A 14,345-nucleotide genomic window follows, 5' to 3' on the forward strand; every position below is an offset into this window, starting at 1 on the left:
ATCACTTCATTCAAAACACTTGTATCATGGCTGTGAACATGTTACAACATGTACAAATAGAAGGTGCTTTAGAATTGTAAAAATAGCAACAAAATATATACCGGGGTAAACAAAGTAGTTTTTTTACCCTCTAAAATTGTGAAATTTTGGGGGCCAATTTTTGTGAATAAAATTGAAAATGGGTATGTTTTTCAGAGAAAAGAAAAAGTGATTGATGAGGCAGTTTTTATTCCTTTATGATACAATTATAAATATGTACAAATTTGTGGCACTACAAAAATATTTTAATATACAATACAAAAACATAATCTCCTAAAAAGTCATTGTCTATCTTTACAACACATGTATATGATCGAGGTCATCATTCTCTTTCTATCTGAAGTTACCCCTTGGTGGTCCCCTCCCCATTCCTCTCATGCCTCCTCTCCCTGGGCCTCCCCTATTGACCCCCATGCCACGCCCCCCTCTGCCCTGGGCCCCTCCCATGGCCCCACCCCGTTGTGGTCCTCCCCTACCCCCTCTACCTCCCCGCTGGGGTCCACCCATCTGCTTATTCTTTGATACTGGAGATTTTGGCCTCAGTCTTTCAATCTCTTCCGAACACCCTGTAGTCTTATCGGCCTCCGTTTTGAAGTAATTCATATAATTCTCCCGATCATAATTACTGCTTGTCAACTCATCCCCGAGACTAAGCCATCCTGGTCTGATCGTGCTGTCTCTGCCAAAGAGGTGAAGCCTTCGACGACCTAGACAAAAATGCTCGATCATGTGAAATATCTCGACCGGCTTTTCTTTGCTGCCATATTCCGGCTCTTCCTCTATGATAAGGTCAATGTCAACATTGGCATGGATGAAATCACCATCTGTACTCCGCTTGACAGTTCCCTTGATGCCCATCAGACAATGCTCCTTTAAAAGAAAATATACAAGTGTGAGGTAAGGTTGAGCACATAAACTAGTTTACAACCCCAGTAAAATTACATTTCACTGACCGTCCAAATCCTTAATAAACACATAAGCTACCTACACACCACCCTTTATCACTATCCATCAATTCTGGCTTGTGAATGTGTATGTTGTTGTTCAGTATTTCTGGCTCAGTATTCCCTTAGTGCCATTGATAGGAGTTTATGTTTAAGCTTTTGACTACTGGACTTGCTTCTGTAGTTTTTCATATAAATGTACAATCATGTAACAACCGAGAATTCCCTGGCGCCTGTTTCAACAAGATATCTTGGTCGTAAACCGTTGCTTTTAAGTGTTTGGGTACACCTTTATACGGACAGAATCTATGCCATAAATGACCTTACAATATTTTCATTGAAATTCAGTATTCTGCTACACCGAAATCGAGACTCTGTCCGTAATTGTACATTATAAGCCTTTTGATTTATTGAAACTGAGCCCTAATGGTCCACTTTCATTATCGTTCCATTAGATATGACTTTGACCATTTTCCATCACAGGGATGTGATTGATCTGACAGCTGAAGGCTTTGACCATTTCTGGTGATGAGTTCTGGGGGCGCTTGAGGCCATCAGTGGGGGTCAAAGGGGTTGAAGCTTACTGGTTTTTAAGTTTTTTTGTTGTTTTTATTACCGGTAAATGATTTATTTTTTATCTTAGTGAAATTAGATTTGTGGAAATCTTCAGACAAATCACATTTCTGCAATTATTAATTCATGATTAATATCTATTATTAATATCTTTCCTACATAAACGTTACATAATAAAGCTAATATAATTTAGTGTGACCCTTTTGTTTCCAAGTCTAACTCGTTTTTTATTCTTTGTGTTAATCACGACATGTTATAATAATGACATGTAGCTCTTAACTATCACAAGGGCGATTTTTATCTAGGCGTTAATATGAGAAAACAATGACTAAGCAATATGCGAATGAATACCAGAAAATAAAACCTCAGCTACAAACAATGATTCATTAAATTTTCACATCTAGGAGTGGTTGAAATAATCAAAAGCTAGAAATTGATGTTTTACATAGCGGTCTTGTTAACGGTTTCATTTCCCCCAGTTTCAAAGCTCTATATTTAAAGCTACCTTTGTTCTTTGATGTACTGCCCCTGGCTCCAGGCTCTTGTTGTCCCCTGGTCGTTGTATGTTTGTCTTGATCCAGCAGATGTCCTCACATCGCCGATATCCCCACATCTTCAAACACTGCAACATGGAACAGAAATATGAAAATAAAACAAAAATCTACTTTGGCGCCTGCTTGGAATGCACTGGAAATGATTAAACAGTCATTGATTATGATTAGGACTGATGTAATTGAGGATAAATTTGAAAAATTTACTCCAAACATTATTCTATACAAATGGATATGGGACCAAATTCTTCATATCTATCCTCAGATGGATGGTTAAATTAAAAATTAAAGTCTAATACTCTAAGTGAATGTTGCAATTTGACAGGATATGAAACTTGAGGGATAAAGTTTGTCTATTAACATTGCTATCAAGTTTAGAAATGGTTGGATAAAATATGATTGAGTAAGGAATGCTACATGGTTAAAATTGAAAAGTGAAGGGCTGTTAAACCTGAGTAAAGGGTATGATGTGGCTGTGATCTGGCTGTTGATAAAATTCAGTGAAAATAGTATGGTATGTAAATAAGCATTACAACCAAGTTTGATAAGGATTTTAAAAATTATTTTGTTGTTGTGTGAATTCAATATTTTGTAGCGCAAAGTTTTGAGAAAGTCAACATTGCCATTCTAGATTTAATGTTATGTTTTTTAATTCCACATAGTACGCATTAAAAAATGGTATAAGCTTTCAAGTCTGATGGAAATGTTTGAAAGAAATGCCAAGTCATGAGAAACTTCTGTTTTGAGTGATTATAAAAAAATATGCTATTATTGTGTCTAGATAAAAAAAATATATTCAAAGTTTTAATTATTTGATCCCCAGTCAGAGATCTTATGCTTTTAACTAATGAGCTTTCAGAGGATGCTACACCCTGTCCTATTCTGGTAGCAACCTTTGTCCTCATGGGCACCAGCATGTGCACTCTTCTGCATTTTAGAATTGAATTTTTTAGATAATCAAATAATTCAAATGCTTTGTTGAAAAGCTTATTTCATGATTATAAATACATACACACTCAATATATCTGGCAGCTGTTCAAAACATAGACCTCCTAAAAGTTAAAAATATTTCTCACGTTTTTTTGCCAAGTTTACAATATGTAAGTTTTTTGAAGTCCAGTGTAGCCTTTTAGTTTTCTGCAGCACCCTGTCCTTTTTAAAACCTTGCTAAAACCCTGTAACTATACATTTTAATAGTGACCATTAAATATTGATTTAGTGTTATCAAAGGGCCATGCTAAAATTACATTGTACCTTTCTGCCTCTTTCCAGCCCCTCTGCATTCCCACACCAAATCCAGATAAACGATCGCTGGGCTGCCACAGAGGGAATGTCTAGTTTCTCAATCTGGGAAAATAAAGAGAAATTGTTATATTTGTTAAAGGCATAACTTTGTTTTTTAATGGTATTGAATGAAAAATTCCAATTTTTGCGTGCAATATTGAAAGATCAAGCTTAAAAAGACTTAAATGATAGTGTTGCTTTTAATTTAGAAAGGAGAATCATGTTTGAATCAGTAGCATTGTTATTACCTTAAATAACTGTTCAATTCTTGTTATTTTTGTGAGCAAGCTACACTATACTGTATATACAGCAACTTAGTATCTTATTCATGAACTGTCATCAACACATTGCCCTGTGTTTGATACTCCAAAAACAGGTTTGGAAAGTATAGTCTTATGTTGAGTAATAATACGTTTGTACATACAACATAGAAATTGTCTCGTACTGGGGATTGAAAATCAGTCCAATATCATAATCGATCATCAATCAAGCCATTTCCATCAATTTTCAATTATGTTATCAAAATGGAAAGTTCATAAAAATGTTGAAAAGAATTAAAAGCTTCACATAAATGAAAGCAAATTCTTTTGCGGTATTTTTAATATTTTGAAGTATTTTTTACTGATAAGCTTAAGTTTTTTAGATAAATATAAAATAATTTATACTGCTGTTCTACAAATATTTTTCTGTTTTTAAAAAATACAGCCACATAGCTATAAATGATTCAGGCATTATGCAAATGATTAATGACGACCTCAATACAAAACAATCGATTTTCGACAATACTCGATCAACATTTTTTCCCTTTCTTTAACACTATACCTCATCCCAATCCCAGTATTTGTCGAACACCATGCCCTGGGCACGTTGATACTCGTGAAGTGGGGGTTCCAGAAGAATTACATCAAACTGGCAGCGGAGCTCCGACAGCTCAAATGTCTCCAAATCACACTTCATATACCTGTATTATATAAAACGTATATGAAAGTATTTCAAACCAAACATAAGATAAATATGTTGTTGTTTTTATTTCACTTATATGAATAAATAAAGTCTGTAGGTTGTGGATTCTATTTAATGTCAAGCTGTGTCTGTATATCATTTTCACACAAAAAACTGAGACTAATTTTAGAGTACTCTATAAAAACAGTACATTTATGTGTCTTTCCAGTGCAATAAACTTTGGTAAAGTTTTGTTCCAAAAGAAAAGGATCAGATGCAAAAACATTGCTTCAGGTGCCAAAAATGAAGGTCGGGTTGGAGACCAAATTTTTTCCTATAGATAATACACAGAAACCAAGCCTTCCTACACCCTTATTAGAACATGGGTGGTACCAGGGGGTATACTGGTTTCTCAGGCTGACTTTAAAACTTTAGAGTAAGCACATACGTTGGTGGTATACTTGTTTGGGCAATAAGTTCATCTTTCAATCTGATCAATTCCCGCAGTTTGGGATATTCCTCAAACCGATTTGCCAGACCTGAAAATTTCAAACAAAAGATACAGATTTTAGCTTAGACATAACCATACATTATAACATTATCTTTCGTTGTTAATTATATGCACCATACATCTGCAAGCAACGCAAATCATAAGATGCATTTGTCTGTGTTCCAACAATGTCCATCACTCTGCTGATGTCATAACAGGTACTATTGTGTGTGGAAAAATGTCAAAAACCAAAAAAGGTAGTCATTAAAATGTACATAAATAACAATGTTTCAACTTTCTACATGATATATAAACCATTAAAGGCTTATAAGTACATAGTCTTGCACTGGGCGACCGTATTCTACTTTTATGGATTTTGCAGATTGCACTTTAACTAGAAAAATCCATTGGAGTTGAATACAACCTCCCTGTTCAAAAAAAGCAGTAACTAATCATATCAGTTCTTTTATGTACTTAAGATACTTCTTTTGCCAAAATAATTTAGTGATTTTTTTTAAAAACTCATACAACTATAAATGCTTTAGAACTACCGAAGTTCAGATAACAAGCACAAAAATATCATTGTACATTAGGTCTGTAATGATTCTATGCGTTTGACTGAGAGTTAAATTTTCAATAAATCATCCTTTCACAACTAAGTTTTTCATAAATTATTCTTAGATCCCCAATGCCCCTGCCCCTTCTCAGTTCATGCATATACAGAAAGAACAAAAAACACCCATTATAACTAACTGAAAGAGGCCTTCATTAACTTACCAACATCTCTGATAAAGTTTTGTGGCCGCTCCCCCGTGTCAACAAAATGCTGACAGTAGTCATTGTGTGGGTTTGCACTCTGTGTGCCCTGCAAAACACAAAAAGAGAGAATGCCTTTATTCGATAAACATCAGTGGATTTTTACCCAGTTTACCAATATCATTGGCTGCTTATGAAAAACACATTTGACAACAGTGAGTTTAAGAATTTACCTTTAAAAAAGCACTTGAGTCTGTGTACACTTCTTCTGTTTCAAATTCAGGCTCCTTTTTCTGCAAAAAAAGTAAAAACATAAATATATATCCAGTATACAGCAACAAGTATAATAATGCACATGTATGATAATGTACACATATGAAAATATGAACGTTAGATATCATCACAGACCTATAAACCTGGTAGATATGTCCATGATAACATACATGTATGATAAGGTAATGTATGGTTTATAGAGATATATATATATACTTAAAGATGCACTCTTACTCACAAATAAGATGTACCACAAATAATACAATTGTTTTAATTTACCAAAAAGGATGAATAAATATTGAAAACAATGGTTCTTATGAAGGATACCCTGTTTATTTTGAAAGAAAGGTGCAGAAAACACGGTATTTCTACCTTTCAATATGAGACAATAGTTGATCACCTTCAATCTTTTAGGACCCGCCAGTATCTAATATATGTGCGTTTTCATCTGTATGGTTACAATCTTGTTATCAGTTATTAATGTATTCCATAAATGCATTATTTAGTAAGTAGTTGAAGGTTTATCACTCAAAATGTTTGTTATACATGTGTATGTAATGATTTTAAATACGAGTATCACTTCACCATCTAACAGGTCAAATATAAAGTTGAGATTTATTTTTCTTAAGTCTTTTAAATTAAAAGCTTTAATCATAGAACTGATTAAGGCCCTCTGGTTCAGAATTTCATATTTATCAGCAACAATACTAATTCTATCAGATACTAAGTGAACCTTGGACAACTTACCGCCCCAGAGCCAGAGGCGCCATCATCACTAGGTAAGTCTTCCTTCTTAGCTTTTTTCTTTACAGAGGAATCTTGACTGAAACAGGAGAAACCAATCTTTTAAATAAATGTTACAGATATAAACAGTTTTGATCTTAAATGAACAAAGTCTACTGTTTTGTTCAGAATAATTAAAAAAAAATAATGTATTTTTATAAGGAAACTAACACAAAGTTGTTAATACCATTTGTTTTTTAATAAGAAAAAAAAACAGGAAATAAAATACAACAATCAAATATTGTAAATCATGTACATTCAAGTTTAAGGGTTTATCCAAACCTAAATTCCTGTTCGCTATAATTACATGTTGGTCTACTATAACATGTTTCCCCAAAAAATCAAACATCCAAACTGCCCAAATAGCTGAATGTTAATCACTCGCTTTAGGTGTGGTAGATTTTGGGCTCAATCTTTGGCTGTGCCATACAGGGGCGTAGCTAGGGCCTTAAAAACTTGTAGCCCCGATGATTCTATGTGAGTTGGGGACTTTTATATGCACATTACACACACTTAATAAAACTTGCAATGATCACAATAAAATCAAACAATGCACCCTGCATGTAGTTTAAATAAACACCAAACTTGCTTTGGTTAAAATAAAACAAACTTTTGAGTCGTTCAAAGTGTTTGAGTAGCTGTTAGTTTTTATTGCATTTCCGGGTTATTAAGTTTTGTCATTTTACCAAAAAGTTGTAGGCCCAGGCCTACAAGGCCTATATGTAGGTACGCCACTGCCATACAATTAAAATATGGTAACAGTACCTTCCTTGCTTGGCACTTGGCATTAAAAAGGTAGACCCAGGAATGGTGTCCTGTACTGAGTACTGGTTAAACGCAGGAAAGATGTCTCTGTGTGTATTAGTTCTTAACATTGAGCACATTAAACAACCAAGTGGACTATTCAAATGGAGCTAGGGTATCACAACTGTTAAACAACCAAGTGGACTTTTCAAATGGAGCTAGGGTATCACAACCGTTAAACAACCAAGTGGATTTTTCAAATGGAGCTAGGGTATCACAACCGTTAAACAACCAAGTGGACTTTTCAAATGGATCTAGGGTATCACAACTGTTAAACAACCAAGTGGACTTTTCAAATGGAGCTAGGGTATCACAACTGTTAAACAACCAAGTGGACTTTTCAAATGGAGCTAGGGTATCACAACCGTTAAACAACCAAGTGGATTTTTCAAATGGAGCTAGGGTATCACAACCGTTAAACAACCAAGTGGACTTTTCAAATGGAGCTAGGGTATCACAACCGCTAAACAACCAAGTGGACTTTTCAAATGGAGCTAGGGTATCACAACTGTTAAACAACCAAGTGGACTTTTCAAATGGAGCTAGGGTATCACAACCGTTCAACAACCAAGTGGACTTTTCGCATGGAGCTAGGGTATCACAACCGTTAAACAACCAAGTGGACTTTTCGCATGGAGCTAGGGTATCACAACCGTTAAACAACCAAGTGGACTTTTCAAATGGAGCTAGGGTATCACAACCGTTCAACAACCAAGTGAACTTTTCGCATGGAGCTACGATAATAGGCAATCATTTAACAACCAAGTGGACTTTTCAAATGGAGCTAGGGTATCACAACCGTTCAACAACCAAGTGGACTTTTCGCATGGAGCTAGGGTATCACAACCGTTAAACAACCAAGTGGACTTTTCGCATGGAGCTAGGGTATCACAACCGTTAAACAACCAAGTGGACTTTTCAAATGGAGCTAGGGTATCACAACCGTTCAACAACCAAGTGAACTTTTCGCATGGAGCTACGATAATAGGCAATCATTTAACAACCAAGTGGACTTTTCGCATAGGGCTAGGGTATCGCAACCATTTAACAACCAAGTGGACTTTTCGCATAGGGCTAGAGTATAGCACCCATTAATCAATTAAGTGGACTTTTCACATAGGGCTAGAGAATAGCAACCATTAAACAACCAAGTGGACTTTTCAGATGGAGCTAGAGAATAGCAACCATTAAGCAACCAAGTGGACTTTTCACATAGGGCTAGAGAATAGCAACCATTAAGCAACCAAGTGGACTTTTCAGATGGAGCTAGGGTATTGCAACCATATCAGGATCATGCAGCTAATGGACTTTTTAGAAACAAACAAACATTCTTTTCGAGAGGAGTCCATCTTTACATTTGACTGACCTTGCAGCCTTAGACTGTTTTATTTCTTCCTTGCTTTTTAACACATTCTTTAGGTCCTCTGGTTTCTCAACACCAAACTGAAAAAAAAGGATAAGAGTATGTCACTAAAACGTCCATGCTAGCGCAAATACCAAAACCCTTGAACATGTTGGCTTTGATTTATCCTGCGCTAGAAAGGTATAAGTATTTGTAGGAGTCATCACGCTGCCAACACAGTGTTTGGTCACAGCACGCTGCGTGATGTCAACATTAAAGTTTTTCCGACATCTTCGAATTACCTGTCTACTTCCTTTGACCATTAACAACTGGTCTTGACAACCTTTTCCTTTCTTAATATGAGACTATATAATTTTATTTTTCAAAATGAAACTTGTGAACAGTCTATATACACAGCTATATATTGTTTGTTTGTTTTATATTAAAAACGTTTTAAAATATGGAGGTCTCAAAACTTTCCAGACATCCCTCATATTGGTAAAAAAAACTGGAAAGGTACATGTGTAGGTTGTGTTTTTGCGGGGTTTCTTTACAGTATACTACTAAGGTCCAACAAGTGAAGCAAATAGCAGTTATCATTGAAAAGTACTACTGGTAATCTAGCGCATAAAATATCTGGACAAGAGGTTCATCAATGTTGCCTCTTATTGATCTTAGGATGTGTCACCAGTCATGTCAGGTATTCTATTTATTATTGTTAACTTAATAATATATATTAAAATATTTGAAAATACAATCTTTTATTGCATTAACTCACAGAAAGATGTTTTTTTGTCTCTACTCAACATTTGTTCATAATGTTAACATGGCTACACCTAATCAAGGTAGCAATTTCTAAAATCCAGAAAAAAAAGAAGCCAGAACAGCGTTCATTTAACGCTCAGTGGTTTAAGAATCTCTCCTGGATACACTGTGATGAGGTAAAATTAATATCCTAGATTTGAATTATTTTTCATGAAAAATATTTGTGTACCTAAGTTAACAAGTGTGGTTGTGTCAGCTTTTTAAGCAAAATTTAAACAGTAAGTACAGCTTTTAAACAATGCTTGAATTTATATGTATATATGCCATTAATGATCACGTCTATGCTTTTGATTACCAAGTTATTGATCCCAAAACTCAATGAATATCTAATATAGATAATATATGTAACATTACAGCCTAGTCCAAATAATTGTACGTTGACGGATTTTTTTTAGATTTTTGATATGGCAAATCCTTCACGTACAAATTGTTTAGTATCAAAAGTGGGTAGTTGTTCCGATCAGGATTCCGCGTTAAAGCATATAGCGTCTATAAAATATCATAAAAACAAGAAATATTACCAGATAATGTTATTTTACATTAGTTCCGTACACAAAAAAATAAATATCCAACTTATAATTATCAGTTTGACGGCTTTTTTTCATTTCATTCTGTCAAAACATACCGATATATACATGAAGGGCACCTGCAAGGCTTTAGGGCACAGTTTTAAATCGCTCGGAACATTTCGGCCATGGCCGAGTTGTTACGATTGTATAACGAGGTCTATCTCGAAGCTTTGTCGGAGGAGGCCGAGCTATTACGATTGTATCGAGTTGTTCCCCTTCGCATAATTGTTGTCTGTGTCAGTCAACTTTCGTTTTATTGGACTTTTATTATACTTACATGGTAAAATATGAATATAACTCTTTATGATCAATTTCAACCATAAAATACTTCACTTAAAACAATTTCAATATTTTTAAAACACCCCCGTTTTTTGCACATTCCCGTTTAGATGTTAGGGATTGGAAGAATCTCGTATAACACGTCTATTATTTTAGACTACATTACAGCCATGTTTTTTACTAGAAGTTTATTATAAAATTAATATTTTGTATTGGTAACCCAAGCATATTCCTCCACCCCAAGGGAGGGAGAGACCCCCTCCCGAACCAATCCCTTCTACTGCCCCAATGTAAATTTGCTGGATGGTATTTTAATCGTGCCGTATTAGCTGCAAAAAAGTTTTATCAGGGACACTCGGGGGAGCCGAAGCAACAGTCATACGCACTGTATCGAAACATTAAAATGGGTATTTATTGCTAAAGTGATTGAAGACGTCTGATCAAATGCTTTGACACATTCAGATAATACAACTGTTGTTCGATTAACTTAGGTTTACTTTAGCAAATGACATAATTTCGGATAACCTTATAAATCGGACACCTAGGTTGAAAGAAATACATGTACATAGCTTAAAAAAACAATGACACTTGGCTTGAAATGAACAAGATATCTCTTACAGCTTTTGCAAGCAGTTCTTTTCTCTTTTGTGACCGTTCTTTTAACTCTTTCAGTCGACAACTCATTTTGCAAATTGTCGCCTCACCGGATCGACAATGTCGTAAATACAAAATGTCGGATACAATACTGGTAATCCGATAATCGTGAAGATAAAACCGGGATCCAAATATTCCAGACATACACAATTAATACAGTAACAAAGAGTGAAACTTTAGTAAAAGATGCATATTACATATAACATCTTTCAGTCCTGCCTAAACCATCACGGACCTATGAACAATTTTTTGGCCCATGAAGCCACTTAGAACTACTACCTCCTACTAAAAATCAATAATAAATTTAATAGGGTAATTTATTGTAAACTTGTTCCATATAGTGGTGTTTATATTTCAGAAAACCTGTACATATATTTTTTATGACAGAGTCTCGATAAAGATATAATCATATACATTATCATACATGTATGTAAAATAGATCGAATTTAAAGGATATGATAAGCGTTGAAAATGGCACGCAACATTTCAAAATATTATATTATATTGCTAGGACTTTTTGTGTCTATAAAACGTGAGACTCATAAGATTGAGTGTTAATTTAATATTATTTCATCAGGTTACGTATGTACTTTTGGTTGCGTATTAAAGCGCGCGACAGACGTCAGCAACGTGCGAAACGTCGAACAACTCAATTTCAAACACTAGACCAACAAATTTATAGTGCACAAAATGTCACCCCAAATATTATGAATATGATTTAGCCTGAAGTTCATTATAAATAGATAGTTTAAAAATACGTCAGATTTTTTGCATTAATAAGTAAAAGGGTTACCAACGAAAAATTACACAATTCATCAAAAGATCATATAAAAAATCAATGCACTCGCAACTATATTTTCCTGACATGCAAGTACGCAATATTAATTATAGTCAGATAATAATTAAAACATTTGTTTCTCAAATGATAAGGCCAGTAATTTGATCTTATTTGAGTGGTTGTTTTTATTACAGTAGATATTAAAGACATAATAATTGTATCAACACGCGAGCCTAACTGAACAAATTCAGGTAAAAACAGGGAATCTCACCATGGTTGCAACACGGATACAAGATGTGAGCAGGATTTTTAAACGTTCGCATTATAAGTTCTATGAAAATATTCATGAATTTGTCCATTGTATGCATTTTATTTTCATATGCTATTTTCAAATTCACGCATAGTTGTAATACATGATGGTAAAACAATGACAAGTTAAACTTTAACCACGGTATAAATCGTCATAAATGAATTGACCCACCATGAAACCTGTCAAGCCCATGGATCTGGGAATTAAATCCCCCCCCCCCCCGATTATATATATATATATAAAAATAATTCTTTGTCTGCACTAACATCTCCAAAAATATGGTAGGTTGGCATGCATATTTTTGTATTTCTATTTGGGAACCGTGATAATGTACCAAACCGACCAATATCAGGGTACATCATTATTGGAGAACCCATCAGATATAAAATTGTCATATTTTAACATGCTCGCTCAAAAAAATGACGCTTACCTAAAGGCTCCCTATCAATATGGTGTCCTAGAGCGAATACAAAATGAATGTTTATAATCGCAGCCACGTTTTATTGTTTATAACATTACTTCACCCCAAATAGACATTGTTAAATTATTCATAAACTAACATCTTCATAATATGTTTACAGATTTAATGGTGGCATTATTATTTTTTTGCAAACTTTGTTCAAATTAAATTATTTTATATACTTTCATCAACAAGCACGCAACAATACACTTTTGAACTTATTTTATAAACCCAAGCCTAAAATCAGTCAATTTTCAATAGCGTTACTGACGCCTTTTAGCAAAAAATAGCATTCACAAGTCATATTTTTAACTAATTGTTAACAGAAGAATTCTTATTTTAACTCTTATTCATATTTTAGCATAGTTACAGTTACTTAAATTTGTAGTAGAAACACGCACAACAAATATATACAACTTAAGTTTCAAAGTTTCTCTCATCCATGACCATTTTTTCGCATCTTTTATAGTTATGGCCTAACGCCCTTTTATTAATAGAATATGTATTACGTTTATTAATAATATAAATAGACTGAAGAAAACAAAACCGGAAAGCATAAAAAAATAACTAAATAGATAAAATAGGACAAAGCCCTCAATTTTGAAGAATTATCGCTCTAAATTAAAGCTCTATAAATATGATAATATAACATGTAGGTTTTCTGTGCACCTCTGCTAACTATATACAAATACTATTTCCACGGAAAGAGATATAGAAATCCGCCATTTAAACCTCAAAATTTTATATTATGACACAACCTCCCAAGGTTTCTAATCTTGGACATATTTGTACGGGAACTAGCGGTGCTGGTTTTCGAGCCTGGCTCTCAGAGCCACCACTCGTACGTGTGGTCGTGCATGGTACGAGATCTGTCTTCTCTTCTGCCTTTCCATTGACTCTCAGTCACCATCGTACATGCGTATGTGGTCGCGCATGCTACGAGAACTATCCAATCGCCGTTCTCTACTACTACTACTAGCACTTATGGTCTTTATTTCACCCTATCCCTTCTTCTTACCTTATTTCTCACTCTTATTCACCCCTTTTCTTTTCGTCAATCTCTACTTTTCGTTTCTCCTTCTTCTTACCTTATATCTCACTCCTCTCTTTCCTCATCGGTCTTCTCCTGTATGGTCTCTACTTCTCATTTCTTTTTCTAACCGTTTATCTCACCCGTCCTCCTCCCTTTCATCATCCTTCTCGTTTCATCATCTTCATACCTTGTCTCCCACCCTTATTCCTCCATTTTCCTCCTCACCACACCTCTTAAATCTGCTTAATCTCACTCCCCGTTTCTCATCTTCTCTTCGCTTTTTCCTATCTGTCCTCTCACATATTTCCTCTCTTCTATTATCCGTCCTCTTCTATCCCTTCATCTTCTATATATTCATCTCCTCTATCTTCCTTCTTCGCCCTCCCTTTATGCCGGAAAAAACCCTGATAATTGATTCTTTTCGAAAATGTTGTGATGGAATGTTATACTACAGGGCCACGTTTACAGACAGGTTATGGCCAAGTGATTACGTCCCAATAAACCAGCCAATCTACACTCATTGGGTTTACTTCACACTTGTCCAAATGTTTATAGCATGTAATCGTAGCCAGCATCAAATTGACGACAATGTGGAACTACTACTAACATATAACCTGATAAACTATTATTAAGTACTAAACGACCATGCAGGTACA

At 34.8% G+C, this 14,345-nt stretch overlaps 1 protein-coding gene across 1 annotated transcript; it reads right to left on the reverse strand.

Annotated features, from left to right (window-relative positions):
• Nucleotides 1-211: 211 nt before the first annotated feature.
• On the reverse strand, nucleotides 212-11,168 carry LOC128221275 (N6-adenosine-methyltransferase non-catalytic subunit-like). Its single transcript, XM_052929833.1, has 10 exons — nucleotides 11,073-11,168; nucleotides 8,806-8,882; nucleotides 6,600-6,675; nucleotides 5,813-5,872; nucleotides 5,601-5,688; nucleotides 4,782-4,872; nucleotides 4,214-4,352; nucleotides 3,362-3,454; nucleotides 2,062-2,178; nucleotides 212-909 (listed from the first exon to the last, which is right to left on the reverse strand). Exons 1-10 carry the CDS (start codon nucleotides 11,136-11,138, stop codon nucleotides 373-375), a joined length of 1,344 nt encoding a protein of 447 aa, XP_052785793.1. The 5' UTR covers nucleotides 11,139-11,168; the 3' UTR covers nucleotides 212-372.
• Between the last annotated feature and the right edge of the window lie 3,177 nt (nucleotides 11,169-14,345).

Source organism: Mya arenaria, chromosome 2, assembly GCF_026914265.1.
Source record: "Mya arenaria isolate MELC-2E11 chromosome 2, ASM2691426v1".
NCBI lineage: Eukaryota > Metazoa > Mollusca > Bivalvia > Myida > Myidae > Mya > Mya arenaria.